General features: G+C 40.0%; 1 protein-coding gene across 7 annotated transcripts in view; it reads left to right on the forward strand.

The window, feature by feature from the left end:
* Positions 1–12090, forward strand: part of LOC142657993 (40-kDa huntingtin-associated protein-like) — a 186660-nt gene extending 174570 nt beyond the window's left edge. For 5 of the 7 annotated variants that reach the window (XM_075833622.1, XM_075833621.1, XM_075833618.1 and 2 more), the window contains 2 exons: positions 4948–5003; positions 10219–12090. In XM_075833622.1, the coding sequence (XP_075689737.1) occupies positions 4948–5003; positions 10219–10300 (138 nt within the window). In that variant the 3' untranslated portion in view covers positions 10301–12090. Of the gene's footprint in view, positions 1–4947; positions 5062–10218 lie in introns of all 7 variants that reach the window. The other 2 variants (XM_075833623.1, XM_075833619.1) reach the window with 1 other exon arrangement.
* Positions 12091–12658: the final 568 nt, after the last annotated feature.

The raw sequence follows: 12658 nt of genomic DNA on the forward strand, positions 1-12658 counted from the left end.
TGGCAGATTCTTGTATGTTTGTCTCATTAATGCCACTAAATTTACATTATTAAACCTATACGCCCGCAACACCCCCAATGAGACGTTTTACTCTGAACTTTACCAATAAGGACAACTTTATTCTGGGAGGTGACTTTAACACTGTACTCTCCCCGCGCCTGGATGGAGCCTCAGCCACCACCCATGACCACAGCCTTGGCGCTCATAATCACTATTATGCAACAATGCTCCCTCTGTGACCCTTGGCGCCGCCTCCACACTACAGAATGGGACTACACCTATTTCTCTCAAGTCCACCATACCCACTCTCAAATTGACTACTTCTTGATTCCAGACACCTTATTTCAGACCACGCTCCCATTACTCACACGATCACTGTGGGACCCCCAGGGGTGGCGAGCAGGAACAGAGATTTCCCTCCTCTCTCAACTTTTAAAATCCTCAGAGGTAATCTTAACGTCCAGTGGGGTAATTTCATGGATAACATATCGTCGCAGGATGATTCCTCCCTCATGTGGTGCACATTCAAGGCTGTCATGTGTGGCCATATTATTTCCTATGTCATACGTCGGAGGGCTGAACAGAGAGCATAGTATAACACCCTACATAATGACCACCTTACTGCCCACCAGACTTATCTAAACCATCCAACTGATGATTCTAAGCAGCGTTACCTCGACGCAAAGCGCCTGATGGACCCTTTCACATTTAGCCCATGCCAAACACGGTATAGAACTTACACGCAACATTTGCTTTAAATGGGAGAGGGGCAATATGGGGAGTTTACTGGCCAGATGAGCTAGACTACTCCGTGCTAAAAACACAATCCTAAACATAAGGCACCCTGTTTCCTTTCAAGTCCATACCTCGACAATTGACATACACGACACATTCATGCACTACTACTCCAGTCTATACAGCCATATTCCTCCTCCGATACCATGGATCTCCTCTACCAAGCCATGCAAATTGGCCTATGAGGAACAGGAGGCTCTTTCAGGCCCTATTGTAGAACAGGTTGTTACCTGTGCCATCGCCTCCCTTCATAATAACAAAACGCCTGGCCCAGATGGATTATCGGCTGAGTATTATAAATTGATCCAGCCCCAGGTCACCCCATTACTTGCTAAACTCCCGTCTATCAGCGGGGATCCTATGTAGAGGGTTTTCATGAAGCTTGGACCATACTTTTTCTGAAACAAAACAATGATCTTACTGATGTTTGCTCGTATCGCCTAATATTCCCCTTAAATGTTGATTACAAAATACCTACGAGGATCCTCGTCGAGGGACTCCAAGAGTTTCTCCCTAATCTATTAACTCCTTCCCAATTAGGCTTAGTTAGCGGTAGAAACTCCATGAAGGCAGTACGCACAGCTGTAGCGGCCACCATACACTCACGTCAACTTAAATATCCTACCCTCATGTTCTTCAGCCTTGACACAGAGAAGGCCTTCGGGTACTTCTTCCTCCAATTTTTTTAGCTCCTGCAGACACAAGGGCAAACCCACTTGTCCATTAATGTCCTCAACTCACCCCCCCCCCCCATACATCTAAAGAGGACCGCCAGGCAGGGCTGCCCCATCCTTTCTATTCAACTTTGCTCTGGATCCACTGCAACAACACCTGCATAATTGGGGGTGCTTCCGGGCGTTGTGATCGACGCAGAAGAATTGAGACTCCACCGCATTTCGGGATGACTTGCGTCTGTTTGCATCCTGCCCTCAGTAGGTCCTGGGCCCACTTTTACAGGTAATAGAATCTAAGGGAGCTCTTATGGGCTTTGCCATCAATGTTAATAAATCAGAGGACCTGCTTCTCACCGGCCCCCCTTGGCCCACATGGTCATGCGCTTTCCACCTAAAATGGCAAACCCAGTCATTAACATATCCAAACTTTACTCCATTAATCTAAACCATTTTTATGCCCAGTTACAAACTGACATAACGACTTGGGGTAACTTCACCCTTTCATTTCTAGGTAGGGCAAAACTCCTTAAAATGATCTCATTCCCAAAACTCCTTGTTCCAAATGCTACCTTTACACCTACGTCCCAAAGATGAACGCACAATAAATAGTCTTTTCCGCAAATTCATTTGGCAAAACAAGAAACCACGAGTTGGGCTATACCTGCTTCAACAACACAAATTGAATGGGAGACTCAACTTCCTGAACATTAGGCTTTACAATCTTGCCGCCAATACCCGTATCCTGCAGGACTGGTTAAACGACTCCTCTACCCATTCTCCCACAGCAATTGAAAAAGCCCTTTGCTTGCCCATCGCTCTACCTGGTCTTCTCTCCTACTCCTCACTCCCCATAATGGTTATGGACAACTCGTTGCTTCTCTCTGTCTGTAATCGGGCGCCACCTTAATCTTTCAGCCCTAACCTCCATTTATCTCCCGTTTTGTCATAATCCCAATTTCCAAGGGGGTAGGGCACACCCGGTTTTCCATCGGATGTCGCAGGGCATTTTGAGGGTGGGGGATTTGGTGGACACTCCCACGCGTAAAGCGCTCTCGTTCCCTCAAGCTTACGCCACACATGAATTTATACGTCCACATTTCTTTCACTTCTTACAGGCACAAAGCTATATCATTGGTGTGTTGCGCTCAATGAGGGAGGAGAAATGGGGCGACAACTTTTGTTGTAGGCTTGTCACCTTGACGGAAGGCAGAGGCAACAAGCCGCCTTTACTGTGAGAACTGTTAATCTATGGAATATTCTACCGCAGGAGCTGGTCACAGTAGCTACAGTAGCTTTAAATAGCTTTAAAAAAGGCTTAGATAATTTCCTAGAACGTAAACATATTAGTTTCTATGTGTAGAAATTTTTCCCTTTCCTTTTCCCATCCCTTGGTTGAACTTGGACATGTCTTTTTTTTCAACCGTACTATGTAACATGAAGACCAGAATACGAGATTATTTTTGTCCCACCATCTGGTTCCTGGAAGGGATGTTAGTTGGTGATGATCCTCCTATAGTGGCTAATATAATCATACCCACTGAGTGATTGGTCCCCTTTGCAATCTTCCTTTTTCTCTTTTGTCATCGGTCTGTTCTTTTGAACCGTTGCAATGTTTATGGTCTGCGTGTCCTCATATCTCTACCCCTCCTTTTTTTTTCTCTTCGCTACCTCTATTGGTCCTGAACTTGATGGACATGTGTCTTTTTTCAGCCGTACTAACTATGTAACTATGTAACTATGTATTCACTAGCCATTAATACACATGCAGCCCAGTAGTCTGGAATTCTGTACATTGAGAGTAAGCAGGCATCACCCCTCCTGTATCTCTGCAAGCTCCTCATTTGGACTTGCTCCGGATGACCTGCTCCCTGGAGCTTTCTCAACAGAATGACCTCTAAATGACCTAGAGACTTCTCCTTCTGAACTCTTTCATTCCCACCACCCCCTTTTTTTTTTTTTTTTTTTTTCCTTTCCCTCATCTTCTGTTCCTGTTTGCTGGGGAATTCCATGGCTGGTTGTAAAAAGTTATAAAATATTTACAATAAAAACATTTAAAAAAAATTAGTGCCATTAAAAAACTACAACTTGTACCGCAAAAACCAAGCCCTCATACAGTATGACAATGGAAAAATTAAAAAGTTATGACTTTTGGAATGCAAGGGTGGAAAAACTAAAATGGCTGCGGTGCCAAGGGGTTAACGGAGCATAACAATTAATAAAGATTGGGAATTTCTTGATAACACATTCCCTTAATCAGGACACTAAAAAACGCAACAAAATTACGTTTGAATATACCCGGAGTGGCTCTAGACTTGTCTTTAAGGTCTCTTTCACACAGCAGTATTTTGGTCTGTAAAATATTGATCTAAAATACTGCTGTGTAAAAGCGTCGTAGAGGAGCAAGGAGATTTCATTTATAATAGAACTGCTGGCAAAGGTCCACCCGTTGACCGTTCGGGTGAGGCCACACGTAGCGGTTCTGTCAAAACGGCAATGTGCAGCTTCAGATTTATATATGACGGATGCCTGTTAGGTTTACTTGTGAAGCTCACCCATTAACCTTCACATCCTTGTCTTTCAACATTGGTGCCCAGAGCATTTGTTTGCTTTGCTTTTACCTGTTATTATTGTGAATCCCTATATCTCTTATTGGTTTCTATAGCAGTAGATAACTTATGCAGAGGAACTAGGAGAAACATGCAGCGTGTGGACATGGAAACTGCCTTTTTTTTCCCCGATTGCTTGCCTAGCCCTAGCACAGAGCGTGCTAATCGAAAAAAGAATGAAACCGAAATTCAGAGCAATTAATAGACATCCGTCACCGTAGAGTTCAAGGGTTAACATTAAACGTATACGTCATGAACTCTCATGATTCTGTTCATGATGTATATGTAAAACTGATACCGTTATAGTCTGTGGGTGCCAGATGCAACTATTTGGCATTTACTTAACGCATATGTCGACCATAGACTATAATGGTATCCGTTTAACATATATGTTATGAAAGGCTTTTGAAAGACCTATGACGTATACCATAAACGCGTGCCTGTAATGTATGCCAAACATTGGCATACGTCACCCACAGGCTCCATGTTAAAAAAATGTATGCTGTGCGGTATATGTTTTTTGTGGGATCACTCGGGATAGAAAGCTATTCTTTCCTACAAAACATGGTATACCAGCCTGACGGGCTTATCGTGTCCTATGGACACTTTTAGCGTGTATGCTAAAGGTAGGGTAAAAACATGATGTGCACAGAGCCTTTACAAGTAAACATGTATTCAGAATATTAGATGCAGATATAACTAGGCCTAAAAACATATTGTAGCTTTTACGATACAGTAAGGAAAGGAATTTGGTCAATTGAAATAATAGATTATATACAATCATCAGAATTCTCTTTGTATGAATTTGGTACATATTGTATACATATGGCGAACTATTTCTGGTTGACATTTTTTTTATTTTTTATCTACAGATGGCATGCCAGGAAAACGATTTAGAATCCCTAAAAATTTTGCAGGTGGAACTGTGGTATGTACTGCTGTGGACAATACATTTTAGGCTATTGCAATTGACACGATAATCAACAGTAAGTGCAGCACCTTTCCTGAGAATTAACAGAGTTTCTACCTACTCTAGTTAATCCACAAAGACAAAAGGGTTCTCATTGCCTTCTGGCATATGCTTTTAAGTGAAATAAAAACAATACTTGATTTAAAGTCAGAGTTTTGTTAGCATATAGCGGTCCTCTAGTCCTCCAAGATCTTCAGCACAGGCTGTATATCCACATATATCTTTGTGACACTTGAGAAAGCGGGCGTGACACCCCTGAAACATTGCATCTGTATGTTCTGCTGCTTGAAGGACTGCTATACAGCCTGTGTTCTGAAGACCTTGGAGAGCTATAAGTATGTTCCCACAAGTTATTCACGCTATAGATATTCGGCAATAGAAAATGTGCAGTGGAAGCTAAAAAATACACAGGTAAATCAGTCACAGAAATCCGCTGCAAATAGTGCGCTTTTTCTGCGCGTATTGCTGCGGAAACACTGCATTTTTTACGCAGAGGTTTTACCTGCAGATTTAGTGTCAAGCATTGATTATAGCAAACTATATTTGCTAAGTCTCATTCAGTTTGCTGCTACTGTAAATACTGCAGAATTTCTGTGTAAGAACCCAGCCTAAAGTCAGTAATTGTTTTCTATTTCGTTGTAAAGCATAAGCCAGAAGGCAATGAGAATCCTGTAAAAAGATAAGAAGGAGAAATTAAAGCAAAATGATCTACAAAACGCTGCCAGAAGCTTAATATATTGCATTGATGCACTGTAATATTGATCCACCGAGACTGATTATGCAAATAAAAATTTTTGGGGGTTTCCTTTTGACGTTTGTGGGTAAATCACATTATGACAACGACGTATAAAAATTCATTCAAACTGTTGTATTGTTCCGAATCCTACTGAACCGAACTTACAGCACTATAGAGATCTATGACGCTGTAAGCTTTGTTCAGTAGAGCCAGTATATAAAGGATATGGGCTGTAAAACACTGGTACAATACTCCTATCTGAATGAGGGCTTACACTGCTGTTTTCTATAGAAGCAGCTCTTGTTTCCTTGCAATGTTGCCATTGATTGTGAAAAATGCATTTGTATTGACACAAGGATTTTTTATTTATTTTTTTAATTTTATTTGCATTTGTTAGTAGCGCAGCTCTTTGCCACACCACTTCTATTATTTATGAGTAAGAATGCCTTACCAATAAATATCCACTTGTTGAGGTTCAGCCTGGTCGTTGTAGCTATTAATGCGGCATTGAGTCAACTATTTTCTCTATTAATTTGCTCAGTTGACTTTTTTTTGCACCATGTGTTCACAGTGCTTATTTATTACGTAACAAAACATAGAACTTCTGTTCATTCTAGACGATGTCTAATCTTGCCTAATCTTTTATTAATCCTTGAAGGAATCTTGAAACACCATGTATTCCATTATTGATGTTATGCAATTCTCAGTCACTTTCTTCCGGATGCAAGACATAATTGTTTCTGTGTAACTATTGATACTTGACAGAGATTATTATAATATCCGTTATTATTAGTGTTAAGGTAATATTCATTTTTTTCACAGATTTAAGTAGATTTTCAGTTTCTTGTAGAAATGTGTGCTTGTAAAATGTAGTTTTTCCTTTGTCATAAATACATAGAAATTAAATGGTCACTTTATTAGAGACACCCATTTTGTAGTGCGCTGACCTCCTTTGGCCTTCAGAACCGAAGCAATTAGTCGTGGAATAGATTCCACTAGGAGTTGAAATTGTTCTGCAGAAATATTGGCCCGTGCGGAAAGGATAGTTTCTCGCAGTTGCCGCTAAGGTGTCCTACTGCCATAAGGTTAGCACCTGCCATGGAGGGATGAAGTTGGTAGCCACAATGCTTCTCTAATCCCTACTACTCAAACACGTATCCACAGGTATCGGAGAATCCAGGGTGTGCCAAGAAATCATTCCCCTCACAATTACTCCAGCCTCTACTAGCCTGTATTGACACCTGACAAGAAGGGTTCATCAGTTCACGCTGCTTGCGCCAAATTCTGTCCTTCCCATCAGCAGGGTGCCACAGAAATCTGGATGCATCTGACCAGGCAATGTTTTTTCACTGCTGAGGCATCCGATTTTTGTGCTCGTATGCCCACTGGAGTCTTGCCTTTCTGTTCCCTTAGACAGGAATGGCACTCAAACTGGTCGTCTGCTGTTATAGCTCATCTGCGCAGAGGAAGGTTGAGTTGTGCGTTGTCACGTTCGTTGTATTCGGCTGCAATTTGCTTGAGACTACACCGCCTGTTTGTCAGAACATTTCTTGACATCCTTCTCTGACCCTTTTGTCGATGAGTTGTTGACGTTCAAAGGATCCCATTTCACTGCATGTTTTCTCTCGATCACACCGTTCTTGGTATACTCTTGACACTGTTGTATGAAGAAAAAAAACACAAGGTTGACCGTTTTTTAAATGCTGGCCCAGGCTAGTCTAGCACCGATGACCATGTCTTGTCAGAAGTCGCTCAGATCTGTAGAGTTTCCAATTCTTATGTGGATTCCCACTGAAACTGGTCCACAGAAAATTAGCTCCCTTGATTTTATGCTGCACTCTGGGGTCACGTGTCCACTTTCCATACAGGGAAGCTCATATCATGAAAGGGCAGGTGTCTCTAATAATGTGGCCATTTAGTGTAAGATATCCCATTAATTGTTACAATATGTAATTTAGAATGTTTGTAGAAAGATGGAATTTTTTATTTTATTTTTGCATTTAGTGAAAAGGATTTATTCTAAATGTAATGATATTTTATATGTACTGAGAGTTTATTAAAAAAAAATACAGTGAAACACAAAATACAAGGCCTCACACAGCAACAATAGCGAAAAAATAAAAACTTTGATTTTTTTTGACTGTGTTGAAGTAAAAACGGAAAAATATGCTGCAACTTCACTGCCAAAATAAGACACTTATTTAAAGTGGTTGGCCGATTTAGGAAAATCTTTAGTAATGAATTTCAAACATTTATGTTGACTCTCTTACGCCTGTCCGCGACTCGATAATATGGTCACAGATGAAAAAAACGTGACCAGACTGCCTCTTGTTTTGTAACACACACTGAGCATGCGCTAGATTCCTGCATGCAGTATGTTAGAGTGCACAGTGATGTGATCACTTTCTCCTCCAAATGCATCCATATTATGGACATGAGCAGTGGGCGACCAAACTATACAGTTGTCATAACAAGGGGGCATGGCTTATGAATGCACAAAAACGGCACAACTTTCAAACAAGACATATTAGTAAGTTTATTAAAATCCTATTTACTAAAGATTTTCCTAAAGTGGCCAACTCTTTTAGCAAGTTAAAGCATGTACATTTTTATTTTTTAGGGAGGTTACAGAAAGGCACTTTAGGCATATTCTTGCTTTCCCTGGCAGATAAAGTATATTACACAGTCCTTTAAAATAGTATACAGTGCATTGCAACAGTATTCACCCCCATGATTTGTTTTGTTTTTCCCCTGTTTTGTTGCATTACAGCCTGGAATTAACAACTTTGGGACTGAGCCATTTTTTGCTTTTTCGTTTTTCACTCCCTGCCTTCCAAAAGCTATAACTTTATTATTTTTCCGTCAATAGAGTGGTTTGAGGCCTTTTTTTTTTTTTTGCAGGAGGAGTTGTTGTTTCTATTGGCACCATTTAAAGTACCATATAATATAGTGGGAAACTGAAAAAAAATGCTGTGTGCTGAAATTGGAAAAAAGATTCCTCCATTGTTTTTTGGGTTTTGTTTTTACCTCTTTCACCGTGCGGTAAAAATGACAACTTCACTTTATTCTGCGGCTCAATACGATTACGGTGTTACCAAATGTAATTGTTTTTTTTTAATATATATATTTATTACTTTTAAAACAAACATTTTGTTTTGCCACTTTTTTTTTTTTCTGTGGATTGAACAGTGTGAGGGATTATTTTTTTTATGCAGGACGAGCTGTAGTTTTCATTGGTTCCATTTTTTGCTATGAAACCCCTAAAAGGTTTTTTTTAAACTAATTTACTTCAGAAGTCACATAATTTATTGAATAAGGTCCTCCTGTGTGCATTGGTAGTGTTGCATGGTTTGTCACATGTCAGTAGAAATACACCTCTTCCAAAAGCTCTCGGAGTCTTTAACACCAAAGCAACCAAATGAAGACCAAGGAGCTCCCCAAACCGGTCTGCAACGAAGTTGTGAACAAGTATAGGTCAGGGTTGGGCTTTAAAATATATATTATATATATATATATATATATATATATATATATATATATATAGATCTTAAACTTTGACTATCCCACAGAGGACCATTAAATTCATTACAGCAAAAAAAAAAAAAGGGTACAATTACAAATCGGACAAGAGAATGCCGCCCACCAAAACTCAGACTGGGCAAGAAGGGCATTAATCAGATTTAACAAAGACCCCAAAGGTAACATTGAAGGGGCTCCTAAGATCCCAGCGGAGATGGAAGTATCACTCTACAGCTACGGAGGTTCAACTTCCAGCAGGTAGATGACCTTAAACATACCTCTTATACTACACTGTGGAGTGGTTTAAGGGGAAACCTTTAAATGTCTTGGAATGTCCTAGTCAAAGCCCGAACCTCAATCTAATTGAGAATCTGTGGCATGACTTGTAGACTGCTGTACACCGATGCAACCCATCTAACGTGAAGAAGTTGGAGCAGTTTTGCCTGGTAGAATGGGCAAAAATCCCAGTGTCTAGATGTGCTAAACTAATAGAGACATACCCCAAGAGACTTGCATCTGTAATTGCAGCAAAATGTGCTCCACAAAGTATTGATGTTAAGGGGGTGAATACTTATGCAAATTAAAGTTCTGTTTTTTGCACCTTCAAAACTGTAGACGTGGTGAAAATCCAATGTTACAAACCCCCCCTCCCCAATAGAGTTTAATTGAATACAGGCAAAATACTAGGGGGTGTTAACACTTTACAAGACATTGTATACATAACATCAATTGATATATCATCACTATTTGGAGCCTCTAATTGTGTGAATCTAGAATATACGTTTCCTGTGTCATCTTGACTTTCGTTGTAATGAAAGGTTATATGTTCATGAGCTTCTGATATGGGAGCATCTTATGTGTCACTGTCTGATGAATGGCTACATGTACACACTAACACATTAACCTTCATGTTTACAGGCCACTTTTGACAGCAGAACAGAACCACTTACTACACCTGGTCCTGCAAGAAATGATTTCTCCATCAGGTCAAGGCATATGAACCATGACAATGATAAGACTTATTAGCAGCTGTAGAATCTTGGTTATCTGAAGCATATTAAAAGGGGTTTTACTGTTCCATAAAGTGTTGGCATACGCCATCACTTTCTGATTCGTGGAGATGACTGACTGCAATCTTTTGGAATGGAGCTATGCTGCAATAACCAGAAGAACCGTGAAGGACGGCACAGGGCTAGACCAGGGGTCCCACTCCCAACCATCAGATCCCCACTAATCAGTAAGTGATGACAATCCTAACTATATGCCATCACTTTGTGAGATGGGAAAACACCCTGAACGGGGTTTTCCATTTATTTTTTTTTAGTTTTTTTTTTACCCGTTTGTAGAATAGTAAATCATACAGTTTTTCTAATATACATGTATTAGAAATCCTGCTTACATAGATTTATTATAGTGCATGTCACAGTGGAATGGTATAGCCCACAGATCAGTCCTGTGTAAAGCATCCACGCGCAAACTGAATATGACTAAACATATGGAAGTTTGAGGCAGATTTTCCTCTCCCTGCACGCCGATTTTCGCGGCGTTATTCACGGCGTTTTTCGCCCGCGGTCATTGAGCGCCGCAGACATAAAACGCAGCGAAATAAGCTTTCTCTGCCTCCCTTTGAAGTCAATAGGAGGTCAGAGGCATAAACGCCCGAAGATAGGGCATGTCGCCTGTTTTTCCCGCGAGGAGGTTTTACCGCTCACGGGAAAAAGACCCCTCCGCCTCCCATTGAAATCAATGGGAGGTATTTTCGGGCCGTTTTTGACTAGTTTTTTGGCGAGGTTTCCTCGTCCAAAAACTCTGTGTGAACATAGCCTAATGGTGGAATAATGAACAACTACTTCACTGTGCCTGTATTCACGGTCTCTACATTATTTATAAAATAACTGCCTGTCTCTAGGGGATGTCATGTTAATAAAATTAAATTAAAAAAAAACACACAGCACGCAGAGGTGACAATGAGAAGAATGTAATAGCTGCTCCTCTCAGACATTCCAGACATGATGAGATGTTGCTGTAGGTAGAAATACTTTATAATTTCTGCTCCTCAATCTACTATTTACCTGTTACATACCTGGACAATGTTACCTGAATGCCAGTGGTCACATGATGTGTAGGTCACGTGACTGTCCATTCAGTTATCCTATGGCTGCTTTTTTATGGACAAATCTGTGGGCTATACCATTTTATTTTTAGACCGACAACTGCACTGGTATAAGAAAGATATGTGAGCAGAATATTAAATACATGTATATAAGACATCCTGTATGATTTCCTATTGTATAACTAAATAGAAGAAATAAAGTGGACAAACCCTATAAAGAAGACCGCTATTGTGCTGCTGACAGAAGATTATTTTTTTCTCCATTTTGTTGATGCAGCTTTTTTACAATAGTAGTGTACACTTTTATTGGCTGTTATGTATGCTGAGTTATGTATTAAATGATTACTTGTAGTGCTTTTTTTTGTTTATTTAGAATAGATTGTGAACTGCTGAACTAAATTTTGCATCCACAAATTCGGGGTTGGTCGAGAGCGGGCTGTACTGGTGATATGTTCCTTTTTAAAGTAGCTCAGTATACTATGATCTTTTTAAAGGATTCTTTGTAAATTTAATTCTTTTTTGTTTTCAGCACTGTATACAGTATATATAATTTGAAGTAGTAGTAATATATTTATGACAATCTGTAATAAGACAAATAACGTCAATAAAATGGTTCTTTTTTCAATTGTATCCAATTTGATTTTTAAATAAAACAGGATTTGTTCACATTACCAAAATTTTAATTTACGTGTGTGTCTGTGTGTGTATGTGTATATATATGTATGTGTATGTGTGTGTATATATATATATATATATATATATATATATATATATATATATATATAGCTTTCTAAATCTAACAGATATTCTGAGAACAGACTTAAGTAAGAATGTAATTGGTGAGAGGGTCAGGTATTGTATTACTCCCAAGCTATGCTCATGACAGCAGCACAAGTATATCGCATAATGAGAATCTATAAAAGATGAACTTACAATTCACGTGTAAACTAAACGTTAAAGGGTTTTTTCCGTCCTAAGAAATTCTATCCTCCGACTCATGGCGCCCCTGCCGATCAGTGTTTTGAAGGGACTGCCACGCTTTTACAAGGACTGCTTCCCCTTTTCAATATGCTCGTGCTTGTTCACAGTATTACAGCGTTCTCCCATTCAAGTGAATACTGTGAACCGCTGCTACAAATATGCCGGCAGTTCACAGTATGAACAAGTAAGGCCTCTTGCACACGACCGATGTGCCGATCGGGCAGTTTTTACCGACATCCGAGTGGCATCCGATAGTCTTCGCGG

Source organism: Rhinoderma darwinii, chromosome 7 (assembly GCF_050947455.1).
Source record: "Rhinoderma darwinii isolate aRhiDar2 chromosome 7, aRhiDar2.hap1, whole genome shotgun sequence".
In the NCBI taxonomy this organism is placed as follows: domain Eukaryota; kingdom Metazoa; phylum Chordata; class Amphibia; order Anura; family Rhinodermatidae; genus Rhinoderma; species Rhinoderma darwinii.